Below are 12,725 nucleotides of genomic sequence, written 5' to 3' on the forward strand. Positions count from 1 at the left end.
TACAAAAAAGAACGAGAGGACGTAATTATAGTTGAGTAGATTGTAATGTACGTATGTATATAAAGAGAGAAAATGGGGAAACTCAAACCCTCCAAATGGACAGAGACACGACCAGAACAACACCAATCAATGCGCGCAAAGAACAACCGAAGAGCACCACTGCCTGGTATAAAATTTATCTAAATGTAAACGCCAAATATGCCGGACACAAGAAATAGAAGAGGAGAATTTCTAAGCAGCCACACCTTCAGCCTGAGGAGCAGCAGGGGCAGCTGCAGTAGCCTCTGGCGGTACCTCGGCGGCCTTCTCAGCAGGCTTCTTCTCCTCAGCCTTTACAGGCTTGGGGATGTTGTTCGTGCGGATGGGCCCAGGGCCACTGGATGTAGTAGATGTAGGCTTCGATCTTGTCGCGCCACCGGCAGCTCTAGCGGTGTCATTGTTGGCAATGGCATTCTCAACGGCCTGGGGGCGCAGCTGGTTCATGACTGATCTCTCCGTGAGACCAAGGACATCATCGACTGCTAGCGCAGCGGGGACAAGGTCCTCGAATTCCAGAAGGCGACACAGGTCAGCATAGCACTTTGCCTGCTTGGAAGTTTTGAAGTGCTTGTCCTTGCCGGGGATGAGCATGTTGAGGAGGTACTTCGTGTTGCCGAAGCGGTTCTCGGACTCCATGCAGAACTTGATGTATGGGTGGACTACGTCGCGCCAGGGGAGGAGACCGCCCTCTGCTTCGGTTCGGAAGCACGAGCTGTTGGCTTCGGCTGCTGTGGCGATCATAGCGCCGTCGGCGCCGTACTCGGCCATCAGGGCAAGTGCTTGATCACGCGAGGCAACGTCGCCGTTCATGACGCAGGCGACGCCGGCCTCATGGCATGTTTCGACGATCATGCGGAGCTGCTCACGAATTGCGCGCTCGCGAGGCCGCATGGGTGTTGTACGGCAGTGGATTGTGAGGCCTGTAATGCCTGTGCGGACGAGTCGGTAGACGAGGCTCTTGGTGAGCTCGGGGGTTTCGAGGAGGCGGATCTTGACGGAGATGCTGATTTGGTTGGGCTCGCCGACTTCCTTGACGAGGGCTTCAAGGATAGACACGAGTCTGTCGGGAGTTCGCAGCAGGGCGGCGCCCATTCCGCCGGATGTACTGAAAGGCTTCGGGCAGCCTGAGTTGACGTCGATACCGTTAACATCGGCTGCGACGAGCTTGGCTGCTTGGACGGCCAATTCTGGCGAGGCTGTTCCCATCTGGAAGATGAGCTTTCCCTTCTCTCGTACTGGGTCGAGGCGGTAGATAATCGATTCTTTGGCATCGGGTTTGTTGACGCTGTTCGAGGGCATGCGGGTCCATTCGATACAGCCATTGCGGGGGTTCACGCGGCGGGTGGTACCGATCATCGCCTTATCGATCGTTTCAGGACCCCAGACAAGGTCTGCGCCATATTTGAGGGCGAGGAGACGAGATGGCAGTTCGCCAGACCGCACCATCGGTGCAAGGACGACCTTGCCACGGTAGTCGGCTCCGTTGGCGGGGATAGGGACTCGTTTCGGAGAGGAAGACATCACGGCGCGGAGAAATTTGAGCATAGCATTCTCTGAAAAATCAATAAAGAGAGAGAAAGAGACCGCGGCGATAGCAGCCTGAAATATATGGAGACAAGAAAGAGTCGACAAGTTAGAGGCAAATGAACCAGATGTTGACTGTGGCTGGCTCACTGAAGGTGGAGGAGAAGGCGGAATGGAAAAATTCTCGTCACGTGCGATAAGAGAGCCTGAATCTTTTCGATACCGTACCTTACCGCCTGAGCCCCGATCCCGGACTGTTCCTGCCAAGATCACGTGGCATGATTTTTCGACAGCATTTCAATTTTGAGCCAGCTATCGAGGAGCTTGGTCTAGATGGCAATGACTGCAAGACACGTCAGCAATATAGACACTGATGTCGAAACGCAGGACATTTCAAGATAACAGTCACCGAGCACTAATTCGTAAATGGTGGCGTTGACGGCGATCGTCTGGGCATTGCATAGTAGCGTATTGTAAACGTGTAACCCTTGTGTATCTGGATCTACAAGCCGCGCAATTTCCTGTTCAGCGACATACCAAAATTTTGTTGCCAGACTGTTATCAGGTTTTTGACCAGCAGTGCGAAAAGACGACGTTGGTCTCTGTTGCTGTAGCTCCATAGATAGCTTCAGTAGAAGGCCTCGGTACTATCACATCGATCTCGTCCCGGTCCCTAACCTCGGAGGTAGCGACCGATCCTCGCCTTCCCGACCGACTCCATCCTTTTATACCCTCCAACGGCGCATATCGCCTCCAATCCTATGGTAAGCTCCTATTAGCTCCCCGGAACTACATCGCCCAGCTGTCACAGCTCAATTGACTTGATCGGCAAGGTCTCTGCATCACTGGCCCAGCTGTCCCCTTCAATGGTCGCGGGAACTGGCATCCTTGTACAGCAAATACGTACTGCAGCTCCATTGACCCGGCACCTGCTGCCCACCGCCTGTCCGATACTCGCGCTCACTCGTCGCTCGGCCGCGCCTCGTCGCACATCAGCAACACTGGCTCCCCCCACTAAACAAGCCCCTCCCTCCCCTCTCTCTTCTCCCTCTTCCTCTTCCTCCTCTCCCTCTGCAACCGTGTCTTCCTCTTCAGCATCTCGAATTGATCGTTCGATTGCTTCTGCCTCAAATCGTGCGGCGTTAGTTTCTAGACATTTTGCTACCTCCGCTGCCCCCCCATCGCCCACCATGTCCTACACCATCCGCAAGATCGGCCAGCCCTACACCCTGGAGCACCGGGTGTACATTGAGAAGGATGGCCAGCCCGTCTCTCCCTTCCACGACATTCCCCTCTACGCCAATGCTGAGAAGACCATTCTTAACATGGTCGTTGAGATTCCTCGCTGGACCAACGCCAAGCAGGAGGTATGCAGACTCGAAAGCCCCGCCATGGCGGAAACCATTGCTGTGGCAAATATGCAGGCCGCTAACGCAGGAATACATCTAGATCTCTAAGGAGGAGTTCCTGAACCCCATCAAGCAGGACACCAAGAAGGGCAAGCTCCGTTTCGTCCGCAACTGCTTCCCCCACAAGGGTTACCTCTGGAACTACGGTGCCTTCCCCCAGGTACGTTTTGAATCTTGAAAATATGCATTGCGCCATAATTTAACCCCGCTGCAGACCTGGGAAGACCCCAACGTTGTCCACCCCGAGACCAAGGCCAAGGGTGACAACGACCCTCTCGACGTCTGCGAGATCGGTGAGATCGTCGGTTACCCCGGCCAAGTCAAGCAGGTCAAGGTTCTCGGTGTGATGGCTTTGCTCGACGAGGAGGAGACCGACTGGAAGGTCATCGTCATCGACGTCAACGACCCTCTGGCTCCTAAGCTCAACGACATTGAGGATGTTGAGCGCCACCTCCCCGGCCTCCTCCGTGCCACCAATGAGTGGTTCCGTATCTACAAGATCCCCGACGGCAAGCCCGAGAACCAGTTCGCTTTCTCCGGTGAGGCTAAGAACCGCAAGTGAGTACCGCCTGTATCAGTGGGCCAATCCGCGCAACTTCTAACAATCCATAGGTACGCCGAGGAAGTCATCCACGAGTGCGCCGACGCCTGGGAGAAGCTCATCTCCGGCAAGTCTGACCGTGGCGACATCAGCCTGTAAGTCTCAATCATCCTGGAACCGTATAACATAGATGCTAACATGTTCATAGCGCCAACTCCACTCTCTCCACTGACCGTGCCGACTCCTCCAAGCTCTCTGCCATCCCCCGCGGCGAGAACCTCCCCCCTGCTCCCGTTGATGGTACCATTGACAAGTGGTTCTTCATCTCTGGTGCTGCTGTGTAAATTTAGCCCAATCTATAAAATATCATCTTGCATCGCACAGCGAATCAAAATATATCCCACTTCCACATGATATCATATGGACCAGCTGTAGACACTTCCGGTATTTCATGAATCTACATATGAATCCCGCCTCTTGTATATCCCCGTTCTTGAAGTCTATGCCTCATCTGGAGCATTTAAAATGCCATCACGAAAGCCCTCCCATCTTTTCGGCACCGAATCATGCCTTGTGAACAGATCTTGGACTTTCGGTCTCAGGCCTCCTACAAAACGATGAGAAGGGTTCTCTCAGATGTCAAGGCTGTGGAATCGCGTGATTAAAAGCCAAATATATGACAGACTTGAGAAATAGTCATTCAACTCGCCGAATAAACCAATGCAAAGATAAGAGATATGTGATAAAATATACAGCATAGAAATACACCTCTGCTACCACCTTCCAGGATATGTTTCCCCATCCACATCTCGCTTTCTCCTCTAGAGAGACCGATCTAACCCTTCAAGCTCTCCTCCCGCTCAATCGTCCTCCCTACACGCGCAATCTCCTCAACCACATCCCCAATCTTCAAATTCCGCTTTCCAACCTCAAACACCAGCTCCTTGCCTCCCTTGAATCCAATCGTGATAACGGGGTCCTCCGTCGACGTCCGCGGCAGCTGCGTGACCTTGATGTCGATGTGCGTGGGACTACTGGCGGGTGTTGTTGCGGGGTTGCGGAGGAGGGCGAGGAGCGTACGGCAGGGGCGCGCGGAGCGCATGAAGGGGTTGAATTTTGTGCGGAGGGATGTGATTGTGCCGAGGGGGATCATTTTGGTGGTTGTGTCTGGTAATTGGATTGGATTGTTGCAATGCGGTTGGGCTGGTCAAAGTGTTAGTTTAGCCAGTAATCTAAAAGAGAGAGAATCGTACGTGAATTGGAAGTCCCGGGTTTTATGGAGTATATTGTTCAATATGGTGGTATATGAGGAGAATATGAATCAATTGAACGCCGTGTCTTGTTGTCTCGCGATGCACTTTTGCGGGAAAATCCGCGGACAAATTGGAGCGGTCCGATCATGCAGTTTGCATCCAATGCAAACATCCACCTCCGCCGTCTGGCCTCAGGAACCGATGACGATGCGGACACCTAGATGCTCTAATTCACGGCTTAAAGCTATGGGCATGCTATGACATGACTATTGAACATATCAACCATGCGACATTGAATAAACGAAAATAACTTTCGCCTTCAATAACTAGACTTCCAAAATTGACGACTCTGATTGTCCACCCCACACTTCTCTCCGACAAATCACCACAACAATGTCGACTGTTTCCGCGCTCCAAGCTCGCCTTAAAGAGCTGTCTACTGCTCTCGCGCAGATTCACCCTCTCGTATCCCGACTCCAGAACTTTACCACTGCTATCGGTCAGGGCGATGAAGCTCGCCTCGAGCTCGGAGGGGAAATTCACTCTCGGTTAAAGGACGCAGAGGACGAGCTAGAGCTACTGAAAGACGACGTTGACGCTCTCGAAACGGCACCAGATACCAGAAAGAAGAGCGTGGATTACGAGAAAGAGACAGAGAAGGAGCGAGTCATCGCATTAGCCCGGCGACTTGCGAATGACCTGAAAAAGACACGAGGCGACTTTCGCAACGCCCAGTTGCAGGCAAAGCGGAATGCGGAAAAGGCTCGTCGCCAGGAGCGGGAGCTACTCTTTTCGAAATCGGAGGGTGTTGAGCGGAGGCATCCGGCGAAGGAGAAGTTGACGCAGGATGATATTGTCAAGAATGCTTCGAAGGATGTTACTACGGCTTTGAGGAGGACGCATCAGCTTATGCAGGCTGAGCTTTCGAGAAGTCAATTTGCTCAAGAAACACTAGGTATGTCCCCGCCCCATTATGATGCAAATCTTTGTGCTAACGCGCTGCCATAGAACAATCGGGTGCCGCCTTGTCTTCTCTGTCTGAATCATACGGCAGCCTTGATACCCTTCTCTCGTCCTCGCGAAACCTCGTTGGATCCCTTCTTCGTTCGCAAAAGTCTGATACTTGGTACTTGGAGACAGCATTTTACATTCTAGTTGGCACAATCGCGTGGCTGATATTTCGAAGAATCTTATATGGACCACTCTGGTGGATGGTATGGTTGCCATTCAAGCTCATCATGCGGACAGTCTTCGGTGTCCCAGCAGCAGCCGGCGTGGCTGGGAAGGCCGTACAATCTTCCGCAACTACCACACTCTCAGAAACATTAGCTCGGGAAACGCCGGTTGCAACCCCTGTACCGGAGGCCAAGGTCCATGGTATTGAGGATGCGGTCCCTGATCAAGTCCCCGGAACAGATTCGGTCGATCGCGACTGGGTGCTAGATCAGATAGGAAAGATGGTGGAGGACAATGCTGCGCAGGAAGGTACCAATATTGATGACTTTTCTGAGGAGGAATTGCAGAGACAGGCGGAGATACCCCCGAACACGAAGAAGAGGATGTATGAAGCCACGGAGGTGGTACGTAACCCACGTGATGAACTATAGACAGAAAGCTATGTATAATGAATGATACTATAATTTTTAATTGTATATAGAAGCTGCCTCACATTGACTTACAGCCTGATCTTTGGCAATTGAACTAGCACTTTGTAGGGCTACTGAAGATCGATCCATTCTCGGCTTAATTGATTTCTTGGCAAACGCGTTTTCTGGTGGAGACGCGTCCTTGCGACCTGAGCTTCACCAAGCTCCAAAGCAGTTTTCCTCATCATCGTCCGACATTATATTAACACAAATCCGAAAAACCAGACTGCGCAAACTGTCATGGCAGCCAATTTCTTCAGCAATAAGGCTCGCGCGGCTGCCGCGTCCAGCAGCTCAAAGCCTAAGCAAACAGAGGGGAAGGAAGAGCAAGCGCGACAGCAACCATGGGTTGAGAAATAGTATGCTCTTGCTTCCCTCGTATTGTCTGCATGAAATGAGTACTGACGAACATAGCCGACCGAAAACACTAGATGATGTTGCGGCTCAGGATCACACAACGAAAGTCCTCCAACGAACGTTGCAAGCTTCCAACGTATGGCATCTCCATCCCTTCAATCCAGACAACTTGCGAGTTACCAATGCTAACTACATGCTCGCTATCTAGCTCCCTCATATGCTCTTCTACGGCCCTCCAGGAACCGGAAAGACCTCAACAATCCTCGCGCTCGCAAAATCCCTCTTCGGCCCAGCCCTCTACAAGTCCCGTATCCTCGAACTCAACGCCTCTGACGAACGTGGTATCGGTATCGTCCGTGAAAAAGTCAAGGGCTTTGCGCGAGTTCAACTCAGTCACCCTACAGGCTTAGATGCCGACTACTTCGACAAGTACCCATGCCCACCATTCAAGATCATCATCCTCGACGAAGCAGACAGCATGACGCAGGACGCGCAGTCCGCCCTTCGCCGCACAATGGAGCAATATAGTCGGATAACTCGGTTCTGTCTGGTCTGCAACTATGTCACGAGGATTATTGAGCCGCTTGCTAGTCGATGCAGCAAATTCCGCTTCAAGCCGCTGGATAACTCGGCTGCGGGTGATCGGTTGGCGCATATTGCAAAGATAGAGGGTTTATCGCTTGAGGATGGTGTTGTGGACAAATTAATTTACTGCAGTGATGGTGATTTGCGAAGGGCTATCACGTACTTGCAGAGTGCGGCTAGGCTGGCGGGGGCGGCGCAGACGGGCAAGAAGGATGGTGATGAGGATGAGGAGATGAAGGACCAGACCTCGGAGCTCATTACTGTGAGGACTATTGAGGAGATCGCGGGTATTGTTCCCGAGAGTGTTTTGGATGGGTTAATCGCGGCTCTGCAACCGAAGAAGCTTGGCTCTTCATATGAGGCTGTGTCTAAAGTGGTCACTGAGATTGTGGCAGATGGTTGGAGTGCGACACAGGTCCTTCTACAGGTACGTTCTATCAACGTTTGCTATACTTCATAATGCTCATCGTCCCCAGCTGTACCGACGGATTATCTACAACGACGCCATAACGGACCTTCAAAAGAACAAGATTGTCATGGTCTTCTCAGAGATGGACAAGCGGTTAGTGGACGGTGCCGATGAGCAACTTTCAATCCTTGACGTTGCTTTGAAGATCTCTGGGATCATTGCTGGAGCTTGAGATTGACCGTTTCGCACGCCTGCAAAAAAATTTGTTGCCCTAACATTTGCTCTTCTCTCACGCCTTGACGCGTCTGCTGAGGACCAGTCAGCGCAAAGGGCATGCCCACAGAAAAGCTGCGAGACAGCACTCTATCCCGCCGATAGGATTACCTCTTGACGGCTTCCCACCTCACTCGGACTGAAACCGAATCAGACTAATGACTACATGAATTGAATCCTTTGAGCCCCAGACTGTGAATCTGTAAAACTAGTAACCTGAAGCCCAAGATTCGATTATAACACGTCGAGAATTAATATCATACACATAGAACATCTGACCGCAGCTCCTAAAACGCCAATGTTAGGCGGCAGTACTCTTCTCGTTCGGCGTCCGGTGTGGATCGGGACGCCTAGGGAGGAAGTGAGGCCCGCAGCCACGCTCCGCCTCCGAGCCATGACGGTGAGCTCTCCGATCTTCAATTCCAACACACCTTCTCTTTCTTTGAACTTGCGCTCGAGCATAAAATCGCACAGGTTTCTTTCTTCTTTGTAGCAAGACAAAGCTCTCCTTCATCTATCTGATAGCTCCTACAGCCATTTCTTGCGCGCAACACCCCGCAATGGCCGAACCCCGCTATCTCACCGGCGATGCGGCCGGCATCAAAGAGTTTCTGGATAAGTTTGATGTGAGTTCCTCTGCTCATTGCGCCTAATATTTGCGAGAGCTCGACTCAATACTAACGCTTATTCAATAGGTGTTTCTCTTCGACTGCGATGGTCCGTCACCCTCCTGATTCCCTACAACTTTCTTAACCCCGCGTCCTCCGGCGCATCGAGTCACGCTAGAGAAAATAAAGCTGACCTGAGACGATGACGTGAGTAGGCGTGCTATGGTCTGGCGATCACCTTTTCCCGGGAACGGTTGAGACATTGGAGCTTCTGAGGTCAAGTGGTACGTACTTCACCTACAAGTCGAGCCGGAACCGTACCGCTGACCACTAAACACAGGAAAGCAAGTCGTATTCGTCACGAATAACAGCACGAAATCACGCGTCGACTACAAGAAGAAGCTCGAGGGACTAGGAATTCCTGCTACTACGGTAAAGATACACCCACCTCTTACTACCCTTAACCTCATACTCGTCAGAAACGACACTAACATTCACCTCGCAACAGGAAGAAATCTTCTCCTCGTCCTACAGCGCCTCAATCTACATCTCACGAATCATGAAACTCCCCGAAAACAAACGCAAAGTCTTCGTCCTCGGCGAAACCGGCATCGAGCAAGAACTCCGCTCCGAGAATGTCCCCTTCCTCGGCGGCACAGACCCCTCCTTTCGACGAGACATCACACCAGAAGACTATAAGCGGATTGCAGCGGGCGACGAATCCCTCCTTGACCCCGAAGTCGGCGTCGTGCTTGTCGGACTAGACTTCCACCTGAATTACCTGAAGCTCGCGCTTGCATTCCACTATATCCGTCGTGGCGCGGTGTTCCTTGCGACGAATATCGACTCGACGTTGCCGAATTCCGGGACGTTGTTCCCTGGTGCGGGGTCTGTGAGTGCGCCGCTTATCTTGATGGTTGGTGAGGAACCGGTGTCGTTGGGAAAGCCGAATCAGGCAATGATGGATGCTATTGAGGGGAAGTTCCAGTTTGATAGGAGTAGGGCTTGTATGGTTGGTGATCGGGCGAACACGGATATTCGGTTTGGGCTAGAGGGGAAGTTAGGTGGGACGTTGGGTGTTCTTACGGGGGTTAGTAGTAAGGAGGACTTTGTGCAGGGGCCGATTCGGCCTATGGTTTATTTGGACAAACTTGCGGATTTGCTTCAGGCTGAGTCTAAGTGACTGATAGATTGGGGTATATTTGTATGGTTGGTGGTACATATAGAGATAGAATACATATCGAGGTTGATTATAGAACCGCGCTGAGCATGACAGGGCCCGGCCCTATTGCGACATTTTTCGTTTATATGGCTGTGCGGACTCCTTTAGATACCCTTGAAGATTCCACAATGCCAGGATAGTATCTGCCATAAGTCGATTCGATGACTTGATGATCGCTGCAGATTTCTGAAACCGTGGATGATACGCCCGAATCTCCTCGAAATCAGCTTGCGGGAGCAATCTCCTCAGGTCAAGCACAGCAACCATTCTACCGGTCTCTGGGAGTGCAATGATGTCGGGAACAGTGTCCGTTTTGAGTGGCTCAGTGACAGTATCAGCTCCGGATTTGCTTCCAAAGATAATGAAAACACCGATCTCCATTTGGTGGACTTTCTGTTTCCTCGCCATCTCCTCCTGTGCTAGTCCTTCCAAAAGCGCACTCTCCGAGTAGGGTTCCTGGGCATCAAAAGACATCCACGTTCTGCTCCATGTTTTCTGCGACTTAAAGGTGTCCGAGACATGCTTCAACTTCGCCAGTACCTCCCGACGCTTCAACTTCGCCACAAATTCCACCATGTCGCCCCGCCAGAGAAGGCGTTCACCATCTTGCTCCGTCATTGGCCCAAACGGACGTTTCCAGCGTTGAGGGAGTATCGGATAGAGTATATCCGAGTAACGCCTCCGGCGTGAGGTGTTGGTACCGGCCGTTATCTCCCGGAGCAATGGCATGCGATCAACCGTGCGAATTCGAAGCTGCGAGTTGTTCACAAATTCTGTGCCCATCTTTCTCTTGCCATGTGGGCTGACAATATCATCTTTCAAGAGCCCGACAGGTAGAAACCATAGCTTGCATTGTTCACTTTCGCCCGCATTGGTGTGGGGGGGGGCATTGTTTTCTGAAACTGCATTCGCGTCGCGGCTGGATTCCGTCGAAGAGACGGGCTCTTCCACCAGGCCCCAGTCCAGCATGAGGGCTTTGGGCATACGGGTATATGTTATGTTGCACATGCGAATGGGGGATGCGAGGGCCCTGGCCCAGGGGTTGGCATCGAGGTTATTGAGGTCACGGCCTGTTGGGCGGCGTTTCTTGCGGTGTCGGAGGTCACGGCCAGGATGAGGGTTTGTCAGGAGCGGGGATTGAGGAAGGCTTTGCGAGGATGGAATTGTAGAAGTTTGTGTATCGCTGCCATTGGTATTGTTCCGGCCAGCTTCTGTTCGGCCACCTTTCGCTGTCGTTATGTTGAGGTCCGCTTGTGCATCATTGTTGCGGGTAGAATAAGCGCGACGCGAGAGGAACGTAGGGCTGGACGAGTCGACTGAGCGGAATAGCTGACGTAGGATCTGGAGACGCCATTGAGAGTATGGGAGCCGACTGTGAAGGTGCTCCATGCCGGCAAGGTGAGCTTGGAGGTTGAAGAAAAGAAATTCGAGGGCGCCGAGCGGAAACCGCGATCTGCGCCGATTTTAGCTTCCGCTCCGCAGTCCGCACTGGCAGCTCGACTCCAATTCCTCGAGCGCCGCGGAGCTTCATCTTCAACCACTTCTTCTTTCTAGGCCCTCTTACTCTTCTTTCATTCCACTTTTAGCCTCATGCTCACCATGAACGCAAGCCGCTTATTACCGCGACTCGGTCGCCTTTCTCGCACGTCCACAGCTCCCATGCGGAACTTCTCCAGCTCCATCCCAGCCCTGTCACGCCCACCGGCGCAATCTCCGCGGGGCTGGACTCCCACTCCTTTCGTGACGGAGACAGTTGTAAGTTTTTCTCGTCAATGCTATATGCCCTTTTTGGAGGAGCAGGTACTAACAAGCTCTAGGGCGGTGGCTGGCACACCTGTGAGTCGATACCAATAACAGATAGCTGAATGTACTCTGACAAGGGATCTATACAGACGATATCTTCTCCAGACTGATGAAGGTACATAGTCCTCATATCTGAAAATTGCACCGCCCGCATACTAACGCTTACTGTTAGGAACGAATCATTTGTTTGAACGGCGAAGTCGACGAGACCATGTCCGCCTCCATTGTCGCACAACTCCTTTTCCTCGAAGCCGACAACCCACAGAAGCCAATCCATCTCTATATCAACTCTCCTGGAGGCTCAGTAACGGCCGGTTTGTTGCGCCTTACCTCTTTAAGAAATCGGTCTGACATTTGTCAATACTAGGACTTGCTATCTATGACACAATGACCTACATCGCGTCTCCCGTATCAACGATCTGCGTCGGCCAAGCAGCCTCCATGGGCTCACTCCTCCTCTGCGGTGGAAACGCCGGTCAGCGATACTGCCTGCCTCATTCATCAGTCATGATCCACCAGCCGTCGGGCGGATACTTCGGACAAGCGACAGACATTGCGATCCACGCGAAGGAGATTCTCCGTGTCCGACACCAATTGAACGAGATCTATAAGAGACACCTTACAGGCAAGAAAGAGATGTCGCTAGACGAGATTGAGAAGTTGATGGAGCGCGACTACTTCATGGGAGCGCAGGAGGCGCTAGACTTGGGCATTGTGGATGAGATTCTGGACCGTCGGGTTAAGCCTGGCGACGAGGGCAAGAAGGAGGAATAAGTTATTTGGAGGATGAAGTCGTCTTAGGCAGAGGCAGAGGCAGAGGTTGATACCCAGGGTGTGTACTTGTACGTCTTTCGAAATGAACTTGAAATATAAATGACATGTATGACCCATTGCCAATCCCAAAGAGTAGTATCATTTGACCTCCCAAACCACTAGTCTGTCGCATCAAGCAACTCGACACCAGCACCGCATCCCAGCCCTAGAGGTCTATGAATCTGTAAGTGGTACGGTAGATGGCGTGCACTGGTCTCGATCTAAAGAGGCAGGCGCGGCCCA

At 52.1% G+C, this 12,725-nt stretch overlaps 7 protein-coding genes across 7 annotated transcripts; 4 read left to right on the forward strand and 3 right to left on the reverse strand.

Annotated features, from left to right (window-relative positions):
• Positions 1-18: 18 nt before the first annotated feature.
• BDV14DRAFT_182351 (tRNA-dihydrouridine(20) synthase (NAD(+))) lies at positions 19-1,717 on the reverse strand. Its single transcript, XM_073770218.1, has one exon. It carries the CDS (start codon positions 1,582-1,584, stop codon positions 232-234), a length of 1,353 nt encoding a protein of 450 aa, XP_073623558.1. The 5' UTR covers positions 1,585-1,717; the 3' UTR covers positions 19-231.
• A 1,036-nt stretch (positions 1,718-2,753) lies between these two features.
• Positions 2,754-3,857, forward strand: ipp1 (inorganic diphosphatase IPP1; the record flags this gene model as incomplete). The annotated part of the gene is made up of 5 exons (XM_073774545.1): positions 2,754-2,930; positions 3,013-3,132; positions 3,187-3,530; positions 3,585-3,668; positions 3,722-3,857. 5 exons carry the CDS (start codon positions 2,754-2,756, stop codon positions 3,855-3,857), a joined length of 861 nt encoding a protein of 286 aa, XP_073623559.1.
• A 239-nt stretch (positions 3,858-4,096) lies between these two features.
• On the reverse strand, positions 4,097-4,855 carry BDV14DRAFT_182354 (mitochondrial 54S ribosomal mL53 protein). The gene is made up of 2 exons (XM_073770219.1): positions 4,767-4,855; positions 4,097-4,716 (listed from the first exon to the last, which is right to left on the reverse strand). The coding sequence occupies exon 2, from the start codon at positions 4,664-4,666 to the stop codon at positions 4,349-4,351; it is 318 nt and encodes a 105-aa protein (XP_073623560.1). The 5' UTR covers positions 4,667-4,716; positions 4,767-4,855; the 3' UTR covers positions 4,097-4,348.
• A 304-nt stretch (positions 4,856-5,159) lies between these two features.
• On the forward strand, positions 5,160-7,995 carry BDV14DRAFT_192886 (putative protein transport membrane glycoprotein Sec20; the record flags this gene model as incomplete). The annotated part of the gene is made up of 6 exons (XM_073771685.1): positions 5,160-5,721; positions 5,775-6,346; positions 6,638-6,771; positions 6,827-6,905; positions 6,978-7,781; positions 7,831-7,995. The coding sequence occupies 6 exons, from the start codon at positions 5,160-5,162 to the stop codon at positions 7,993-7,995; spliced, it is 2,316 nt and encodes a 771-aa protein (XP_073623561.1).
• A 446-nt stretch (positions 7,996-8,441) lies between these two features.
• Positions 8,442-9,878, forward strand: BDV14DRAFT_140405 (4-nitrophenylphosphatase). Its single transcript, XM_073766334.1, has 5 exons — positions 8,442-8,662; positions 8,732-8,753; positions 8,860-8,928; positions 8,985-9,076; positions 9,153-9,878. The coding sequence occupies exons 1-5, from the start codon at positions 8,597-8,599 to the stop codon at positions 9,825-9,827; spliced, it is 924 nt and encodes a 307-aa protein (XP_073623562.1). The 5' UTR covers positions 8,442-8,596; the 3' UTR covers positions 9,828-9,878.
• Positions 9,879-11,362, reverse strand: BDV14DRAFT_140406 (uncharacterized protein). Its single transcript, XM_073766335.1, has one exon. The coding sequence runs from the start codon at positions 11,253-11,255 to the stop codon at positions 9,930-9,932; it is 1,326 nt and encodes a 441-aa protein (XP_073623563.1). The 5' UTR covers positions 11,256-11,362; the 3' UTR covers positions 9,879-9,929.
• A 24-nt stretch (positions 11,363-11,386) lies between these two features.
• On the forward strand, positions 11,387-12,559 carry BDV14DRAFT_182358 (ATP-dependent Clp protease proteolytic subunit). Its single transcript, XM_073770220.1, has 5 exons — positions 11,387-11,621; positions 11,684-11,702; positions 11,759-11,784; positions 11,842-11,983; positions 12,037-12,559. Exons 1-5 carry the CDS (start codon positions 11,457-11,459, stop codon positions 12,441-12,443), a joined length of 759 nt encoding a protein of 252 aa, XP_073623564.1. The 5' UTR covers positions 11,387-11,456; the 3' UTR covers positions 12,444-12,559.
• The last annotated feature ends 166 nt before the right edge of the window (positions 12,560-12,725 follow it).

The sequence above is a fragment of the Aspergillus stella-maris genome, assembly GCF_047715825.1.
Source record: "Aspergillus stella-maris strain CBS 113639 unplaced genomic scaffold BDV14scaffold_77, whole genome shotgun sequence".
Lineage (NCBI taxonomy): Eukaryota > Fungi > Ascomycota > Eurotiomycetes > Eurotiales > Aspergillaceae > Aspergillus > Aspergillus stella-maris.

Excerpts from the sequence above, each read along its gene's own strand:
- BDV14DRAFT_182354 (XM_073770219.1), bottom strand. The coding sequence starts at position 4,666 with ATGATCCCCCTCGGCACAATCACATCCCTCCGCACAAAATTCAACCCC.
- BDV14DRAFT_182351 (XM_073770218.1), bottom strand. The coding sequence starts at position 1,584 with ATGCTCAAATTTCTCCGCGCCGTGATGTCTTCCTCTCCGAAACGAGTC.
- BDV14DRAFT_182358 (XM_073770220.1), top strand. The coding sequence starts at position 11,457 with ATGCTCACCATGAACGCAAGCCGCTTATTACCGCGACTCGGTCGCCTT. Across the intron at positions 11,785-11,841 it reads TCTTCTCCAGACTGATGAAG|GAACGAATCATTTGTTTGAA; the intron begins GTACATAGTCCT and ends GCTTACTGTTAG. Across the intron at positions 11,984-12,036 it reads TGGAGGCTCAGTAACGGCCG|GACTTGCTATCTATGACACA; the intron begins GTTTGTTGCGCC and ends TGTCAATACTAG.
- BDV14DRAFT_140405 (XM_073766334.1), top strand. The coding sequence starts at position 8,597 with ATGGCCGAACCCCGCTATCTCACCGGCGATGCGGCCGGCATCAAAGAG. Across the intron at positions 8,663-8,731 it reads AGTTTCTGGATAAGTTTGAT|GTGTTTCTCTTCGACTGCGA; the intron begins GTGAGTTCCTCT and ends CTTATTCAATAG. Across the intron at positions 8,929-8,984 it reads GGAGCTTCTGAGGTCAAGTG|GAAAGCAAGTCGTATTCGTC; the intron begins GTACGTACTTCA and ends CACTAAACACAG.
- BDV14DRAFT_140406 (XM_073766335.1), bottom strand. The coding sequence starts at position 11,255 with ATGGAGCACCTTCACAGTCGGCTCCCATACTCTCAATGGCGTCTCCAG.